The sequence below is a fragment of the Boleophthalmus pectinirostris genome, unplaced genomic scaffold (genome assembly GCF_026225935.1).
Source record: "Boleophthalmus pectinirostris isolate CB_2022bp ecotype Guang Dong unplaced genomic scaffold, ASM2622593v1 HiC_scaffold_2, whole genome shotgun sequence".
Taxonomy (NCBI): domain Eukaryota; kingdom Metazoa; phylum Chordata; class Actinopteri; order Gobiiformes; family Gobiidae; genus Boleophthalmus; species Boleophthalmus pectinirostris.
The window spans coordinates 24240205-24259409 of NW_026571152.1; the positions used below are offsets into that span (position 1 = coordinate 24240205).

A 19205-nucleotide genomic window follows, 5' to 3' on the forward strand; every position below is an offset into this window, starting at 1 on the left:
ATGTGACATAAACAGTCACATAAAACTGTACATTTATGTTTATTTTTTTGAATATCAGGCTGAGTTGAAATGACTTATTTTGGCTTCTAAAATTACCATTCTTTATACTTTTAGGGCTTGCAATTATATTGTGACTTAAATAAACAAATAATCTTGACATCCCTATATACTAGATATTATGTTGTAGTATCAGCAGCTGTCTATTGTACACTTTTATGTCACAGCATTCTTTACTTTCAACTTTACGTGATTATCAATACAAAATATTCGTATTAAATATTTTTTACAATGGGCACATCGCACTTATTTTCAGTTCCTTACTTAGTTGAAAAAGTGTAGTTTCATGAGATGACGTGCTGTCCTTGGATTCAAAGGCTTCTCTGCGGGAGAGCACTGATGATCTGAGGAGGAGCAGGACTCGTGCTGGGACAGGACAGATGGAGAAGACCACAGAGACATTACACTGGGCTGATAGGCAATGGGACAAAAAGGAAATGACTCACACAACAAAGTCCAATTCTCTTTTACAGAGTGAAGGTCCCATAGGCTGGGAAATCAATCACATTCATTTTACTCAAGATTCAGTCATATCTAATTGTCTAAATGGTAAGGTTGGGGTTTTTCAATCAACTGGTCTACAGTCAATGCTCTACAATTATTTTATTAAATGACAATAATTTAAATGTATGTAGTTTATATGTTTATATGTATATACTTTTTTCTTCAAAAGCATTATCTTTTTTCTATGTACCTCCCATCTCCACATTATTGCTAATATTTGAAGATGCTGAAGGTTACGCAATATATGAAAAATAAGTAAAAACAACTACAGTATAGAAAAACTGTCAAAAAAAAAGTGTTAGCAGTAAGGTGTACTAATATACTTAAAAGGGTAAAGCTATTGAGTATGCAAGTGTTGCTATCTCATGAGTGCCTTGTAACAGTGGAGGTAGTAGAGGCCCACTTTTCACTGAAGAGCCACTTGAACAAATAAGCCCTTGTTATGCCTGTACCTAAGTAATTGTACAAAATTAAGATGACATCAGGAAGTAGGTCTGCAAAATACGCACATTGGTATATTGGATTTTAAGAGATTTTCTGTACACTGTGATTGTCCTGTTATTGTCCTGATAGACCCAGTTTCATTGATGTCACCGTGTGCTGAGACTTCGTCAGTGAAGATGACATTATCGGTCAGTTGGCATAGAGACCAGTATGTTACATAAAGCATATTTTAAGAATGGCAATGTATGTAAACTATGGGTACATGTGTAAAATTAAAATGCCTGCTGTTTCATTGTTGATGCATTCATTGAGGGATGGAGCCACAGTGGTCCGTTCAATTACTTTCCCTGTGCTTCCTGTCGCCCCGTCACCAGGATTCAGTCGCACACATTTGCATTTAGAAAGGCTGAGATCTTCTGTCTTGTTCTCATTTCAGACTCAGGGCTGATCTGAAGGCTCCTGCAGGCGCACACAAAGGCCCACACGAAAAGCCCCACAAAGATTTCAGGTGAACAGCTTATTAGTGTTGAACGAATAAAGGACACATCAGGACAGGACTGAACAAGTTTTACCTCCTTAAATCTGTCGCAGCACTGTCTCTGTCAGTCCCAAGGTAGGGTTAGGGTAGACTTTTGTAGGACAGTCTGTGCATTTGACCCATGTGTCTGTCTAACGTTCTCACTTGACAGTAAGGTCAGAAGGGCATTCTGTGTCCGGGTGAGAAATTTCCACTCCGGCTGTTCTATCAATCTAAAACATGCACAAAGATCATGGGTCAAATGCAGAGGACATATTTCCCTGTGGTGATATTACCTTATCACCTTGGAAACCTGCTAGGAGCAACTGACCCTTAATTTTGAACTGCTCTTCTGGTCAGGAGTATGTAGTTGGATGGTTTTACATTACCTGTGTCTGACCTCCAGTCACCCACAAATCAGCAACAGAAGGGGCTGGACAAAGTATCCACGGTGAGGAAAGTCTGGGGGTCCCTGCTAAGACTGCTGCCCTCACGACCATCCCTGGATAAGCGGAAGAAGATGGATGAAGAATTTATACATATAGATATAGGTGTATTTAAAAACAAAGAATCAGAACATGATTGGTCTATCCTCACCTAAGACAAAGTGCAACGTTATCAATCATACTTAATGCCTAATCTAGACACAGATCAATAGAATCAGTTATCAGATAATCACAGAAACATCACCTAATTGTGCAGTTTTGCTGTGTTGATCTCATTCTCTACAGTAGGAGCCAATTATATGTCCTTTCCTATGGTCTTTTTAATAATATGTGCAAATTACACTTAATCATTGGCAATTTAGCTCATCTTCAAATGGAATTGTACGGCTGCTATCTGAACACATTACACAGTGATGACAATTATCTGTTATTTAGGAAGACGTACCATAATGGCTGTCTCTTTGTGTCAGCGTGGCCATGCTTCTTGTGATCTTTAGGAGCAGTGGGGGAGCTCTTCTCCTCAAACCTGTACTTGGGCTGTTGTTGGACATCTGGAAAACCTGCTACAGAAAATGGGTGGTCACTTTCCCATAACATGGACACAATCCCCATAATTTTGTCATTTTGACTTATTTTTTAAGTTAATTTGATTGCTGCTTGATCACAACCAGTAATTTTTTGTTATGTACGATCATTACACGCTGTGACTCACAAACAATTTAAGTACTCACAGTGTCTCCTTAGATGTGTCATTACCCTATTTTTTAGCTTCTGGTATCAAAAATCATCTACTCATCCTTGTTCAGTAGGGCTATATAATATCTCGCAATAAAATCTAAATCAAATTTTTAAGTTATTGATAAATCTTGTTGTCCCTGTACAAGCATGTTCTAAAATGCAAGAGATTCTTGCATATCAGTTCACATTTCAGTCTGTATAAAGCAGTGTAATTTTGTTTGTAAAGTGGCTCAGTCAGTGCAATTGTTTTCCCCTCTGTAAATTACTGTGTGTAAAAAGCAGGTAATCATTGAGTGCAACAGTTTGGATGATTAAAAGAGCCTTTCTCTGAAGAAGTGTGACAGCATTAAAAGCAATTAATGTTCTGTGGAATACACAAGCAGTAATAATTACACTGTTCTAATGGAGCCCACAAACAACACCAAGAAAATGTATGCAGATTAAAACGATAATATACTTATATATACAGATAACAAAGGGACCAAGTTAGAGTATGTAACAGGAAAATCATTATATCTCGTTGATCATTACACTTATACCATTTATAGAGAAGTATAAACTGTATAACTGTATAAAAATGAAATAAATAGTCTATGAGCAGTAAACAAACTAGCTTGTTTGCAGGCTAATGAACAAATATGTCGGCTACAAATGCTACAGTACAACTTAATGTAGATTTAATTAAGATTTTAAAATATCAAGCAAGTAAAAAAAAAATAATGCGCACATATTGCAAGAGTAAATTAAAATAACTATCAGTTGTGGTGATTGTTATTTACCTGACTTTTAAAATCAGGCTGAATGTGCAACGAGCGGCCGCTAGAGGGCAATGATGCGACATGAGGGAACTTTCACAAAACAATCCAGAGGAGACTTCCGGTCCATATCCTCGCAGAAGAATAGCATCCTGCGATACACATTTTTGAGCCCCGTCAAACTATTCAAGTTATTTAACAGATATTAAAATAAACCAGTAAAAATATGAACTACTCCGACTACGACTCTGACGGGTACTCGTCCAACGAAGACGCAGATTACGTCCCTTCAGGTGCAATGTTTTTAGTAGCTATTAGCTGAACATACCTGTGTGGGGGTGATTGTGTGTAGACTGTTTTGAATGGGCTAATACTATTTTATTGTTTTATTGTGTTGCAATGCCATTATGGAGTTTACCAAGGTAGCAATATTCTGCATTTGTTTGTGAAATTGATTGGGGACCACGCATACATTTGTAAAACTAATAATAGTGGAATTAGTGTTTTTGGATTCGATATTTCACTACTTGTTTCTTTGTACTTGTCAGAATTCGTGTATACAATAAATATAAAAGTAATACAGTTCACAAATTGTTAAATATAATCAAGAGTCATCAAGACACACCATCAGAAATTTCATATATTTTTTCTGTATTTCATTTTAGATGGAAGCCTTAGTGAAGATGACATAAATGAGTGTGAAAAAGAGGATCCTCTGCATGAGGATGACGAGGTGCCACATCCTGGTGTTCACAAGAGCAAAAAGAAAAAGAAGGACAAGACAATGAGGTTAGTGAACTCTGTCTTTGCACACTATAATGTTGTAACAGTATCAAGTATAATTATATCTTATATGTTATTATGTGATTCAACTGTATGTGCTACTGCCATAGTATGGATTGTTACTGCTTCTAAGTCATGTCCTATGGCTCTTGTGACCACACAGCCGAAAGAGGAAAAAGGGAATTTTTAAAGTGGAAAATGCAGAAGACAAAGATAAAGTTGAAGAGACTGATCAGCCTCCAAATGAAGAGACACCCGCTCAGCTGACGCAAGAGGAAGATGAGGCAAAACAAAAGAAAAAGTCAGATGACCTATGGGCCAGTTTTCTATGTGATGTCGGTTCTAGGCCAAAGCCGAGCACAGCGGCCACAGACTCCGATACCACATCCAAGGTATTATGTTCAAACTGCAAAATTACAGCTGGAATTAATTTTAGTATTGCTTATTTTTAACCACAGTTTTGCGAGGTTTATACCAATTAAGAGTCTCTTATAAGGTCTCCCAGGTTTAATAATGATTGAATTAAAAAGACAAAAATACCACACAATAAATATGATAAAATAAAATGTAATATATCACCAACATTTTCCATTTGCTGCCCTGTCCCATATTTGTGTTGTCTTCAAAGTCAATTGTATTCTTAGCTATTTTTCTATTTTTTAAGGGGGAAACACAGTCTTCCACTGTCAAAACAGCTTCTCCAAAAGTAGACACAAAACCTTCTGAACCTGCAAAAATGACCATTACAAAAGTGTTTGACTTTGCCGGAGAAGAAGTCAGGTAACACATTTTACATACTAATCATTAGTGTTTAGCCACTTGCAATAATACATTGCATCACTTCAGTAGATCCAGTAGGTGGAGCCACAAACCAATTACTCTTTTTGAATAGTTGGGTTGTGTTCATAAATAAAACGTATAATATTAATGTGGCATACTGGCATCTAAAATGTGCTAAACATGAGGTATAGATAGTGTAATTATGCTAATTTTTATTATTAGGTAAAAATATGATTCCTTTATGTGGATGTTTGGTTTTTCACTGTAAAATGCCATTGAGGTTTGTTAAATAGCATACTTTTTTTTTTTATTTAAAATGGATCTGAATCTGTTCGGATATGTTCCACATAATGTACTGTGTAGAAATAAAGGCAGATTCTTCTGTGGCTGGCCTCTAAAAGCATAGGTAATGGGAACTATGGTCTAAACTTATTGTAAAACGGATGGGTTGCGTAAATATTATTTATCCTAAAAACCTGAGTTTGAGGATGCATGAACGATATATTTCATGGTAGAAGAATGACTATTGGTGCCTTGTTGTCACTAATTCCTGAGTGAAACAGTGGCTTAAGTGGGGGTGCTGTAGTGATGAGTGAGTCTCTTGACATTGGTTGAAGCTGAATGTGTAGGATGTTTTCAAACCCACACATGATTCTGCACACATGAACCACTAAGTCTACACAAACATCTACATATATGTGGCTTCCTCTGTTCGTCAGTATGAAATTATAAATGTTACGTGGTGCGATATGCAATGATATGATATGTGATGTGTGGCTTTTTAGGATTTTGTCCACAAACCAATCCTATTCACTGTCTCTCTGAAATTTCATTGGCTGCAGAAACAAAAAGCCTTCCGGAAGATCCTAATTTTAAATGGTCTGTAATATTCTTGGTCTGTGAGATATGCATCTTTAAAACCACACTTGCCCTTTTAAAATACACTCACCATCTCATCATCCATGCAGTAATTATGGCAGAATATAATTAGCACAGATAACAGGGACAGACTCTGAGTAGTGCTATGATAGATGCCACCAGTAAAGAGCTCTTTTCCCAAAGGATACAACTATTATTTCTCAAAGCCTCATTCTATGTGACCACCACACCAACGGTTTCTTACAGCAGTCCAATTTTCTGTTATGATTAAGGCCACCAGTAAGACTTCCTTAAGATTTACAATTAATGCTTTTATACTTGTCCCTGGAGTAGATGAGCCTGGTTCTTAATATTGCCAAAGTAATTTCCAAATGAATGAATTGTGGTGGTACGCTGACAAAGAAAGGATTCTTATAATTATTGCTAATAATTGTATGGTTGTTTCTACCAATAATAATCTTTGTGAATGTGTTTATTCAATTATAAGACTCAAGATACAAGATATCTTGTGTGTGTTTTACAGGGTAAACAAAGAGGTGGCAGCAGACTCCCGAGAAGCCAAGAGTTTCTTAAAAAGTCAGAGCTCTGCACAGGAGAACAAAGAAAAAGAGGAAGAGAGCTCTTTACCATGTCCGTCTTCTGCCGCTGCATCAAGGTACACACATAAAAGCACCTGGGAACAAAAAAAAAATTATCAAAAGTTTCAAATTAGAATTATTCATTTATTTGAGTTATTATATTTAATTTTCCTTACTTTGTTTATTCAACCTACAGTTCCTTTAATATGTCACTCTTCCGCAAATAAGATGACAATATGGTGTAAACATGTCAGGAATCCCAACACTGTGAAGGAAGTGTGGTTTTCTCTCTATGTCGTGCGTGTATGTTCTATTCTTGTGACAGCAAATAGTTGAAGAATGTGCATATCTGGCCTCAAAATCCCTGAACAGGATAAAGGAAGTCATCTTCCCTCAGACAGGAAGCACAGTACGTCCACAAGCCATTTCCTATTCATCACAATGGACAGAGTGAGAGGCTGAAAGGGAGTTGTCCGCGCAGGAGATAACGCTGTGCACTTTTATCAGCGTCAATCTTTCCCATCTCTAAACCGTAGTAAAGAGGGAGCACAACAGCACTATGAAGTACTAACAAATGACCCTTAAAAATGTCTTCTTCTGATGTGGGAGTTTGTTATGTATTGAATGTGACACAGAGGAAGGCCCAGGGTTATAGAGTGACACAGGTCAGCATACACAAATACAAGAGTCTAAAAATAAAACACATTTTTACATAAGTGCCATTGGAGCATCAGGGATTTAAGACCTTTGTGGGAATGTCACTTCTCCAAAATTTACCTAAAAAGCACTTTTAGTCATTGTAGGACTGTTAAACGTCAGAACTATTTTAATAAAGGGAAGTGCTTATATTGTTCCGATGCATTAACAAATGCGTTTTTATAACACTAAATATTGTAGTCTATAATTCATAATCAAGACAATAAATGCCATGGCACTACACTCCTGAACAGAAATCATTTACATATTAAAAATGCAGTTTATTACAATGACATCTTATTGGTAAAACTGGAGTGGAATAACCTTTTCCTCTAATGGTTATGTATGTGTTTTCTTCAGTGGAGGGAAGAGGCCACCGGGTTTAACTGGAATTCTTGGTCGTATTGGAGGGAAGAAGCAGAAGATGAGTACTCTAGAGAAGTCTAAAATGGATTGGGACGCGTTCAAAACGGAGGAAGGCATCAGTGAAGAGCTGGCCATCCACAACAGAGGCCGGGAGGGGTAAGACACCAACCAGTGAAACATTTAATACAAGTACTACCGTCTGAAACTGATGACCCCTAAATATTCAGGGAGGAAAATGCATAATTCACATTCAGCTCTGTGAATATAAGGACTGTTGTGAAAAAGGCATGAACAGATGGGAAAGGGGTTGCCCAGGGGAAATAACACCAGCCTGTTGGCTTCATTGTCATTCAGTGCTCCACATGCAATTTATACATGCTCATAGTCCATCACTTTTAACATGCAGTTTCCTATAACTTTAAGATTTAATAGTTAAGGTGAAGAAAACCACAATAAGAACCCACAATCTTTTATTTAACGATTTAAAAATGTGTTTAAATTCACCGTCTCAAGACTAAGGAAAAAATAATTCAATTTCATGGTGGTTGCAATTCTGACATTCTCATAAACACTGGGTTTTCACTGGGTCCTGATGGTGTAAACGGTATAAGATGAAAGGAAAGGGCATATCAACATCTGCTGTTAAAACTGGGGACTAGGAATGCCACTGAAGTTTTGTTCCTTTTCATTATTCCATACATAATGTTATCATGTATACGTGAGGAGTAATGAAGTGAATATAAAGCCCAGCTTTCTTGATGTGTTCCTCTGTAGTTTTTGGAGCATATATAAATGCTATAATAACTAAAATCTCTCTAATACTGGGCCTGTGTTTGTTTCTCATGTAGGTATGTGGAGCGAAAGAACTTCTTGGAGCGCGTTGACCACCGACAGTTTGAGATAGAAAAAACAGTTCGTCTAAGCAACATGAAGCGATGACACAGACGGACATCAGCAGATTAGAGGAGGGGACGATTTCTCTCATTTTGTAACTTCTGGATTTTTGCTGTCCCCTATGAGGCACTCAGCTGCTGTGTGGAGGATTTGAACATTTTTGTCACATCTTTTAACTACACTGTACAAAGGGCAAACCACACTAGATTTGTGTTTATTTGGTTGACATTGTCAAAGTATGAGTTAGCCTGTTTCTTTGTCAAATGCACAGTGCTCTTCATTTTGATATACTGGATGCAGTTGTACAACCTAGTTTGCCCTCAGCATAAATGTTAAATATCTTTGATTATTGGCTAATCATGTGATACAGTTGGATTAAAACAGTTTGTATGATCATGACATGAATGTTTTGTTGCAGCTTTTGAAGCCAGTGCAGCATTGAAAAGGCTTTATTATATGTTTTATATTATAGTGCTGTAGTTCAAACTTTAAGGGGTCTCGTTTAGAGTAGACAAAAAGAAAAATATTCATTAGTAGCTCAAAAATATGTCACATAGACTTTACAGACATTTCTGATCCAAACAGAACTAAACCTAAGGTTATTAGTGGTGAAATAAATTAACTATTTATTTGTGTTTTTAATGTTTTTTATGATTTAATTCAGTGCTTATCTCTTAGTAATTGACTTCATGATTATTCAGACTTTATTATATCTGTATGACTATCTCTAAACAAGGATTATTTAGTTTAGGTTGCTTTTCTGCATTTGATTTTTCTGGGTTTCATTATATATAGCCCTGATTGACATGATCACAGGATTTGCATCTCCCTCAGTTCCCTGATCTTCCTGAACCTCTCAGGCTCATTACAAAGCGTGCATTCTTATGTGAAGATTGGTCCTATGCGGTGTATTGCACCTTTAAAACGCGGCTTCAAGTGGCTCTCTGATTGAACTGTGTGCTGTCAACACACGGTCTATGGTCAGCATTAGGAATGCCGAGAGGGTCCCTTTAAGGGCGGGCTGATGCCTGGGGAGGACGGCGGTAGTCAGTCCAGTACCAAAGCGGCTCCTGTTGGAAAGATCTTTACTCAGACAGTGGGGCAATAACAGCCGAGACAGCGACCGGGTTTAGTGGCAAAACCAATCCCTCTTTAAATGCATTTGTTAGGGCTTTGATAAAAAGTCGAAGAACAATTTTCTGACGAAATCAAAAGGAGGAGCGACGGAGCGGAGGAGCAGACGAGGCGGAGGCGGGAGGAACCAGCCACCGGCCTTTCCACACACTGCAGAGCCGGAGGAAAGCTCCCTTACTACCGCATGTCTGCCTACTCTTTTACAGCGTAAGCATGGCGTGGAGGACAACGGACTGACAACGGGAGTGCCGTGCAGAGGGGAGTCGATAACCAATACGCTACAGTATCTGTCAAGGGAAAATCAGCGCTGGTTTGGCAGGAGCAGCGGGAAGGAGCTGCAAAATGTCTGTCCCCGTGAGTATTCCCACCCTGAGGCTAAACAAATAGTGTGCCTGCTCAAGGGCCCCTTTAGACGTATTGTGCATGTTAACTCTTTACGCATACAGTCAGTACAGTAAGGATAAGCCTGCGCGTAATACAGATCCTCCGTCTGCTACACACCCAGTCCAGACCCACACACTTGGCACAGGATGCCAACTTTCACAACTCCGTCTTGTTACCACAGCGCACTTGAGAGGATTTGGTTTAGACAAGGAGCAGCTGTGGGCAGCGCGTCATGGGTGTTGCCAGTGAGCCGCTGCCTTTTGTCGTATCACTGGACTTACAGTAGGCTATGCCACATGCCAGCCTGCTCTTTAGTCGAGTGGCCACATACTAAGGCTGAGGTGCCATGCTATTCTGGTCGGTCCCGGCCTGTCAGCGCACGGAGACAGCTGTTTGCGCCCGTACTTAATGCCTCAGGTGGCGGAGTGCAGAGGGCTGGATGGAGCTTGTTGTGTTGCTCTACAGTACATTCCTGAGGATGTGTTTCATCACAGGCCTATGCTGTGTGTCTACTTTTTGCCTCTGGAAAAGATTACTTGGATTGGAGGTGCATCAATAAAGGTGCTGGTTATCTTAGATGAGCCTATTTCTCTTGTGCAAAAACATAATTGATCTATATTAATGTGTTATTAATTCTTTCATTTATTTCAATGGCTTTTAGGCCTATATTTTACTAAAACATGTGCTTGCTGTAGGCCTAATATACTATAGTATTTTATGCCAGTGGTTAATTTGTTGAATTGTGTAGGCCTAGGTGATCATCAGAATGTTAATTAAATGTCATAGTATTATATGTATTCTTGATGTATTCTTATATGAATTCTTGATGTAGATTACCACAGATATGACACTGGTGCTTTTTCCATAAATAAACACCCCAGTTGTTTATTACAGTAGTTTGGCTAGTAGCAATTTCTGTCATAGTAAGTAGAATATTATGGGTAAGTGTGTCCTGCACAGTCCTTGAAGATGATCTTTAGATAAAAGCTGGCTCCCATGTTTGCTCCAGTCACTCTGGTGGAGGGACAGGGCTGAGCCACAGTTTGACCTGTGCCCTGCTCATGATGGATCTTGTTGGGGCTGATTGAATGTGTGCTGGGAGCAGCAGGATACACTGAGAGGTGCACAAGGAGAAGGTGAAGGTGGTGAAAGGGCCCAGCAGGCTGTATTTACCTCACAGTCTGGTTAGTCAAGTTAAGAAATAATATGCCCACAAACAAAAGAGACCGTGCCAGTGGCATGATCATGTACCACTTTGATTTCTTGGACAAGAATACATTCTTTTTTATGATCAATCCTTTATGATTTATCCTCTGTGTTTACCCCACCACTGTATGATGAACTACTGGTAAAAAGCTGCCCTATCTTTTTTACCTGTATTTTGTTTCAGGCAAACCAGGCTGCAGTGAATGCCTTGGTAAAAAGCTTTGTGACAGCAGTAATGCATGTGTCCTGGCCAGCACAGAAACACATTGTGGGTCTTTTGAACTGGCTTTACAGAACCTGGGAGCTAGAAGTAATGCCACTTAAGAAGTCGGACAGCTCACCTATTCCATCTCTCCCGTTCCTCTCATCTCATCATTCAGGCAGGGGCTTTTATCCTACACATATAGCATCTAATCCCCCTGTCTCCAAGTCTCTCACACATACACAGTGCAAAGTGCTCCGAAAAGCCTTTGTGGGGAGTAAATTGCTTGGCCTCTCAGTTCACAGCCAATTGACAGAATGGCAGCTGGACAGATTAAATGCGCAGCTTCCATATTGTGTGTGATGTGTTATTGCGCGTGATACTGCCACCCAAGCCGTCATCACCTCTAAGTCTGACGGAGATGACCGGGTGTGAAACATGTGGACAATACCCTTCAAATATGTCAGAAAACGCAATTTGGGAGCGATCACTTTGGGGAAAGGCAGTGTAATAACGTCAATGTGATGATAGACTTTCGACCTGTTTACTACATATTGATAAATGAGGTCTCTTGTTATCAGGAGTTGGTAAAGAGGTGTCATATTGCATGATACTTCTTTAAAATGGCAAAAATCTTATCCACTTCTATTTGCAGCTATATTAAAATCCCCTAATATTGTATATTACAGTCTTCAACTACATCACACATTGTGCATAATATTATGCATGAGCGGCTTTAGTGCATTTCTTCCTTTTAATGTCAGACAAGTGCATTTTGCAGTAGTAAGCATTGTATTGACTAACTCTTGAAATTAAAGTCAATTAAAGCATAACGTAATTGTGTTTATCCAGTTATTATAATCTAAGTACCTGCTAAAGCACCTTAAGAAAAGTAAATTAGAGTATGTGTGTAAAATGTAGCATGTAATGGAGGGTCTGCTTCCAAGGTGTTTCTGTGTGGAGTTTGCATGTTTCTACTCATGTCAGGGTGGGTTTCCTTGACACCCCAGTGTCCCATCAACCTAAAAGATTCTCAGTAGGTAAAATCTTCCAGCTAAGATAGTCCTGACGTGAATGATAAGCCAATATAGTAATTATCATGACAGGCGTACTCAGTACTAGTCACTACCAACCATCGTCACTCCTTTATTCCCAAGTTTAAATTCCATCTCACATCCAAAACAGCATGCCAAAAATAATCTGGATACACCTACTGAACCCAGAATATGAATACAAGTATACTGAGGGTTGCATTTGTGCCTTTGTGTTGAGTACTTAAAGTGCCAATGACAAAAGTACAATTAAGATCATAACACTGAAGAAGTTTTCAAAAACATTCATGCTTGTTTTCCCAATTTGCTAATTTTTTTGGTTTAAAATTTTACTTCCTCATTGGAAATTGTGTCATCACACTAGGGAATTCCATAACTGTTTACTAGCAAAACCCCTCTAATGTACACAGAAATTATTATCTGAGAAATACATAGATATACAAGATATAAGATCAATTCATCTATCCATTTTCTCCCGCTTTCCCAGGGCCAGGTCTCAGAGGCAGTCGAAGCAGGGACTGCCAGACTAAATACATACAATGGACTGAACCACTGACAAAGGGCAGCCCTGGTGGAGTTCAACATATCATTGAAAACAAATAGAGAAAAACATCTTTATGTTGATGAAGTCATGTTTAAAGTATCAGAAAAGAATGTTTTTGGAAAATGTATGTTATATGTTAATGTTTGGATAGAATTCTCCCTAGAGTCATCAGTTTGTTTAGAACTGTACTTCCTGTAATTTCAAACACATTTTTCAACTTGCTTCTTGATTGGTGTCAAACTACAATTTACATTTACAATAGTTATAATCCTACCAAATTAAGTCAAAATTAGAGAATCATAAAAATCTGTCATACGCACTTTAAAAAGCCAGACTGTAACACACTGCAGTCAGAGAGAGAGTGGGGCGGTGCAGACCTGATGATGAGGATACATGTGGAGTTTGTGCTGAGATAGCTCTTACCGCGGGCTTTCTGCTGACGGCCCTGTAATACTCCACACATCAGCCTCAGATGGTGGAGTCATTAAGGTCTCTGTGCAGTGAGCTAGTGCTATTGTGAACCACAGCAGCACAATATGAGCCAGTCTGCATCAGTGTGACTGTGCTGGCTGGAGGAGAGCGATATCTGCCAACAAATGCTTCACTAGTCTGCAATCCAAATAGCACACTGAAGTGAAAAATGGTAATAGCAAACATTGTAATTGTATCGGCAAAAGAGGCTAGAGCTGTGGGCTGTTTGTCTGACAGCAAAATAACCTTTAAGGGTGAGATTCAGAAAAGGTCATTATTAATTGGCCATGGATGAAATTATGAGTTATTTGTGTGTAATGACGAATAACTCACACACGCACACACATTGGGTTTCTTTGCTTTCATGCCTTGCATTCATTTCCTGCAGACTAAGCCATACCTTTTAACTTTTTGGTTGGGGGTTTGTCACCTGCTTGTTTCTATGGATATGCCACTGCTCTGCCTGGAATATTCCACAGTATGACATTACACAGCTCTACCTTACATTTATTCAATTACAGGTGGCTCAGACATACCTAGAGAAACATTGTAACTGTGAGCGGGGTTGCCTATCCACACATCTGACCTTTAACTTGATCTGGTTTGGTCTCAGTGAAGATAGAAAAGTTTAATATCATACTGTGAAACATAGCAGAAAAGTTACACAGTTAAACAATGCCGTTGATCTATTATTGAAGGATTTATTTTCATAGGGATCGCAAAAAACTGAAAAAACTTGCTCAAGGAATTTGTACAGATGTAGCCCAAACTGCAGCCAGTCAGTAGTATACGATTTTTTGTATTTTATATGAGAGCTTTGTATTTACCCCTGAACCTCCTCCTGCCATTCCTTAGAGGAGTTAGATAATATACTCTGAAAGTTGGACAAAAACTTTTTTCAGTTGCAATTTTCAGGTCAATAAATTCTACTTTAGGATTCACAAACCTTTTTGAATGTAGTTATGTATTACGTGCCCCCTATAGGGTCCCTGCTTTATACAAAATCATTTTATGTTGTCGTAAATGTGCTCCAAATGTAAATCAGTTTTGTACTCAGGCCGTAACGACCTCATTACCATATATTACAGTATCCATATTCATAATAACACGCCTGTAAAAATAAAGCACTTCCACACAGTTGCCACTAAAGCCTCAGCAGCTTTCACCATAATTCGACAATAATAATCTGTGCTTTCCCTGAATCACTGGCTTTAACTCAATCTCAATAGGCCACAAGGGTGTGTGCTTGTGAGCTATTTTAGATTGGGTTTGTCTCACATAGGCCTGTCACAATAATTACTATACAAACTTATCATGCAAATTTATGAAAGCTAGAACAATATATTTTGGCACTCAGTATTTATCTTGTGTACAATTTCTTTAGAAAAGTGGGGAGATTTGGGGTGTTTTTTGTAGTAATACACAAAGATTTGAGATGTGAAAGGTTGAATAAATTACTTCTGTGGCTAATTACAGGTTCATTCAGCTATTTATTTGTTGCAACTCAGGACTGTAATGATACTTTCTATTTAAAAATGGTTAATTGGTATTATCCTGCTTAACTGTGATTGTGGTAATATGTCATGCTACAAAATGTGTCACTGTGACAGGTGTATGGTTAGGGTTGTCAAAAAATTTATACCGATATTCTAATGGATACCACAACTAATACAAACTAATAATAATACTCATTTGAAATCTTTATCAATCCTGAAAACCACAAATCACAGGACAGGACAGAAGGACAGAAACTGACCTTAGTTTTCCAGAAAAGCTTTATTTATTGTGTATCAGAAATAGAATTAGACCACATGGAAATATTAATGGAGCTGCTATTATTTTTTTGTTGTTGAAAATTATATTCTTTTTTCTAAATATAATGCATTTCCCTACTTTCTTTACTATCAAAATCAAGCTTGAAATGTTAGTATCGTGACACCAGGCCTGTCATGATAACAAATTATGAAGTATGATATGAAACCATCCATGAAAATATAGACATAGATATACAAAATTATACAAAAAAATTCAGAGAAGCATTGTTAAAAACATCACCTACCATAATTTAGCAGTTAGTGCATCAGCATGGTGAGTAATAGAAATAATGTATTCAAGCCTTTATACATCAAATCTTGAAGCACAGGGAAAAAGTTATTTTCTGAAACAAAGAAAAAGCCCCCATGATAAATTCTGATCCCAAAAAATATTGTTCCATCTGAGGGCATCCAGGTCAAACAGAGGTGGGCACTGGATACACTGGTTAGCTTGCTGTAGTCACTGGCATGTGAGCTACTACTGCAAATGTACTTGTCAAGCTCTTGGGATCTGTCCAAGGACCCGCTGGGGATTGAATGAGCACTGATGGTGGCACACTGGAGACTGGTACTCTCTCCGGCCGCACAGAGAGGGAGAGGGCAGCTGGCCAAAGTACATCAGTCCAACACGTGCAATGAGAATATCGGCGAAATGGGTCAGGAATATTGGAGATCGTATTGCACTAGAGTCCTACCACTCCTCCTCATCCTTCTCTTGTGTAACCTCATTTATGTGATGTGTCTTACTATCTGCGGGTGGAGGCTAAGAGCTGGGCCATGTAAGATTCATACTTGATAAAACATTTAGTCCCATGTTAAACCAATAAAGTAGGTTGTAGATTGTGGGTAATTGAAGTTGTTTATGCCTCAGAAAACACACTTCTCACTTTAAATAGAATCACTTAAAGAGTAGAGATCTGGATGGCAGCATTGGCCCTGTTTTGCCTCAGTAGACCAGGATTTTAACCAGATATTTACTAGTATATAAAATTAAATGAACTTATTATTATTATTATTGTTATTATTATTATTATTATGTATTTTTCTTTTTCTGTTCCATAAACTATTTTAGATAGAGTAGTAAGCACAGAGTGAAGGGGGGAAGATGATGGTTCACCTCCTGTCTGTCCTATTGGAGATGTTATTACTTGGTCATGTTCCACAGTATGAAATTAAAAGTGCACTATGTAACTTTTCTGGTGGAGGATCTGCCATGCTTTGTCAGGAATGCCTCTTACGACATTAAACCGAATTGCATTTACTCCATAACGTGTGTTCTTATTGACTTAAAAACTTGCATGCTTACTGCGAGTGAGCTTTCCTCTCCACAGATCTGACATGTAACTTTGCCCTGGTGTCTCCATAGAGATAAATTGGTATAATGCTACACTGTGGAACATTCCAGGCAACATCTCCATGAATGAGAAGCTGGTGACGGACCCTTTAAACCTTTAACATTATAATTTACGAAAAATTCCACCAAATTCTTCTTGTTCTGTTATTTTCCTTATAGCAAAGCAACTAACCTACCTCTGCTGTGACCTTTCCAGTCATGTTTACTTTGGATCGCTAACCTTATAGCATCTCCAACATTCATACGTCTTGTAATGTGAACTATGGCCCACAGGCGTATGGCAGAATATGCATGATGTTATACACATACAACACGCAAGACCGCAAACTGAAAACAACAGGCTGTAACTTGAGAGGCCGGCAAGGCATACTGTATTTGTGCGAAATCCAGTTATTCAGAAGTAATCTTATATGGAGACATTTAGGGCTGCAAAACCAATTAGAGTTGATTAAATTAGCTACTAGAATGGTCACACTTAAAATCCCATATGCTGCAATTATTTAGGTAAGGCTTATTCCACTAACCCTGTAGTTTACATCACTATAAATATGTACTGAAATGCATGCAGTCTGGTGTTTGGTTCAATTGGCTTGCAGTTAATATTTCAGTCTTCTCCCAAATGTCAATGCTCCCGGGTGTGTGAGCTGAATTTTGATTCAAATTTCTATTGCAAATGTAATCCTTAAAATGTGTGCAAAGAATCTTGTTAAATGTTTTCAGAAATTGTCAGTGTATGTTTGAAATTGCAGTGATAAGTCAAGTGCATTTCTTCTTTCAACTTGTCTTCAGTAGGGAAAAAGAATCCCGAGTTTTAAATCAAACAAGTGAAGACAGTCTTATGTGTGTCTGAGTGTGTGTGGACTGTATATTAGAAACACTGGCGAGTGCTTTCTGCTGATACGTGATGTGGTGATAGGCAGGCCCCGGTGACGGCTGTCTGAGACTTGACCTGTGCGTTTGACTCTGAGCTCTGTTACATAGAAGTGTGCTATAATAAGACCCAATGCTCATTAGCCTACTCCACTTGTGATGGCCTATTAAAAGACAGTAGCCTCTGGAGGACTGGCTGTGCTGCATGTCCGAATGCCTTTGTTTTGAACAGTGATGATAGATGGGCTGTGTTTGTGCTGAGCTGGCCACACACTTCAGATCCTCTACACCAGGCATTAATGTTATCTTACTGGGGCATTTGGTTGGCTGTATAATACAATATTATGACAGCAATACGTAGCAAAATGAATATTGTCAAATGTAAAAATGAATTTGTACTGCAGACTTCAAATCCAAAGATGTTATCTATTTGGTCTTTTTAACTTTCTTGATATATAGAGTAAAGCATGTCTGTTTCTAGAGTGAAAGGGGATCTCTGGATCTGTCTAGGACTTGCAGGTGTTCAGTCCCTGGGTTTATCTAAGATGGCTGTGTGTGCGTGTGTTATCAGCAGATCTAGATCAGTCCAGACACATTTGCTGGTCCTTCAGGCTCAGTTGCCATAGCAACCCCCTTTATAAGTGAATGTGGATGAGGGATGGAAACCAGATTGCAGATGATACTCTCTGATTGGAAGGTAACCTTTACTTTGCCACCTTCCAGGGATGGCGATGGATAATAGTTGCACAAATAAAAGTGTAATATGTATAATATTAGTAACTATAGATCTGGTGTGTTTATACTTCTTTAGGTTTTCTGTAGAATGTTTGACTGCCTGCAGGGAGCGCCACAGGCGGAGGTAGGTGCATGGAGTGATGACACTGATGTTGGTTAGCATGCCATTTGCGCCCTCCTTCCACCGAGTGGTACTGTTTTGTTTAGGACAACCTTTACCAACCCTATACTGCAAATGTCACCCAGACATCTGCCAGGAGGAACAGAAAAGTAAACACACAGCTCCCTGTATGGCACCGCATGGCAACATGGGGGCTATAGATCCAGTTTGCAGTGTCAGCGCACTTCTGCAGAGACTACATGAGTGCCGTGTCAGTGAGTGTTTGAGTTCTTCTGCAGTGCTAATATGCATGTTTCTATCCACAACTTCTGGGTCGACTTGGCTTAAGCACCGGGCAAACAGCTAATTATGATAATCTTAGCAAATTCTGAACTTTCACTGAACCTACAGGAACAGACGGCAACAAACGTGAACATTTTAAGCATTTTAAAAAGCATTTACACAACTTTCTCCCTAAAGTAGTCAGAGTAATCAGTTTTATATACCCTCTTTTGCAATTATAAATTAGCAGACACATTTATATTAACTTGACACTTAATCCATAATTAAAATCCCACATGAATGCGTTGCTCATGGGCCCAGAGCGGTTGTGGGATGCACTACACAGTCGACATGGAGGTGAACACACATCCTGCAGCGTGAGTGTGAGCTGTCACATCACGTCTCTGTCAAAGAGCTGATTGTGGAGCCCAGAAGAACAAAGCAGTGCCTTTGGCATGACTCACTCTGCCATGTTCAGTGTGGAGGGACTCTGTGCTTTGGAGCTGTTAGCTTTGCAGAACTCATAGACAACATTAAAGGGTTCAGATCAGATGTTCAAACGTTTCATTCACAAAAGCACATAAAGAATAAGGATGTCTCATTTTGACTTATTCAGGACA

General features: G+C 38.8%; 2 protein-coding genes across 2 annotated transcripts in view; both read left to right on the plus strand.

Annotated features, from left to right (window-relative positions):
• Nucleotides 1-3580: 3580 nt before the first annotated feature.
• cfdp1 (craniofacial development protein 1) lies at nucleotides 3581-8833 on the plus strand. The gene is made up of 7 exons (XM_020935278.2): nucleotides 3581-3754; nucleotides 4127-4250; nucleotides 4408-4636; nucleotides 4909-5024; nucleotides 6427-6558; nucleotides 7538-7699; nucleotides 8392-8833. The coding sequence occupies exons 1-7, from the start codon at nucleotides 3688-3690 to the stop codon at nucleotides 8480-8482; spliced, it is 921 nt and encodes a 306-aa protein (XP_020790937.1). The 5' UTR covers nucleotides 3581-3687; the 3' UTR covers nucleotides 8483-8833.
• A 586-nt stretch (nucleotides 8834-9419) lies between these two features.
• bcar1 (BCAR1 scaffold protein, Cas family member) overlaps nucleotides 9420-19205 on the plus strand; it is a 63164-nt gene continuing 53378 nt past the window's right edge. Inside the window, exon 1 of the mRNA XM_055155154.1 lies at nucleotides 9420-9925. Within this exon, the coding sequence (XP_055011129.1) occupies nucleotides 9914-9925 (12 nt within the window). The 5' untranslated portion in view covers nucleotides 9420-9913. The remainder of the gene's footprint in view (nucleotides 9926-19205) is intronic.

Bases quoted from the DNA above. Each gene is read 5' to 3' on its own strand.
- cfdp1 (XM_020935278.2), top strand. From the start codon at position 3,688: ATGAACTACTCCGACTACGACTCTGACGGGTACTCGTCCAACGAAGAC. The intron at 4,637-4,908 runs GTATTATGTTCA...CTATTTTTTAAG, and splicing joins ACTCCGATACCACATCCAAG to GGGGAAACACAGTCTTCCAC. The intron at 7,700-8,391 runs GTAAGACACCAA...TTTCTCATGTAG, and splicing joins CACAACAGAGGCCGGGAGGG to GTATGTGGAGCGAAAGAACT.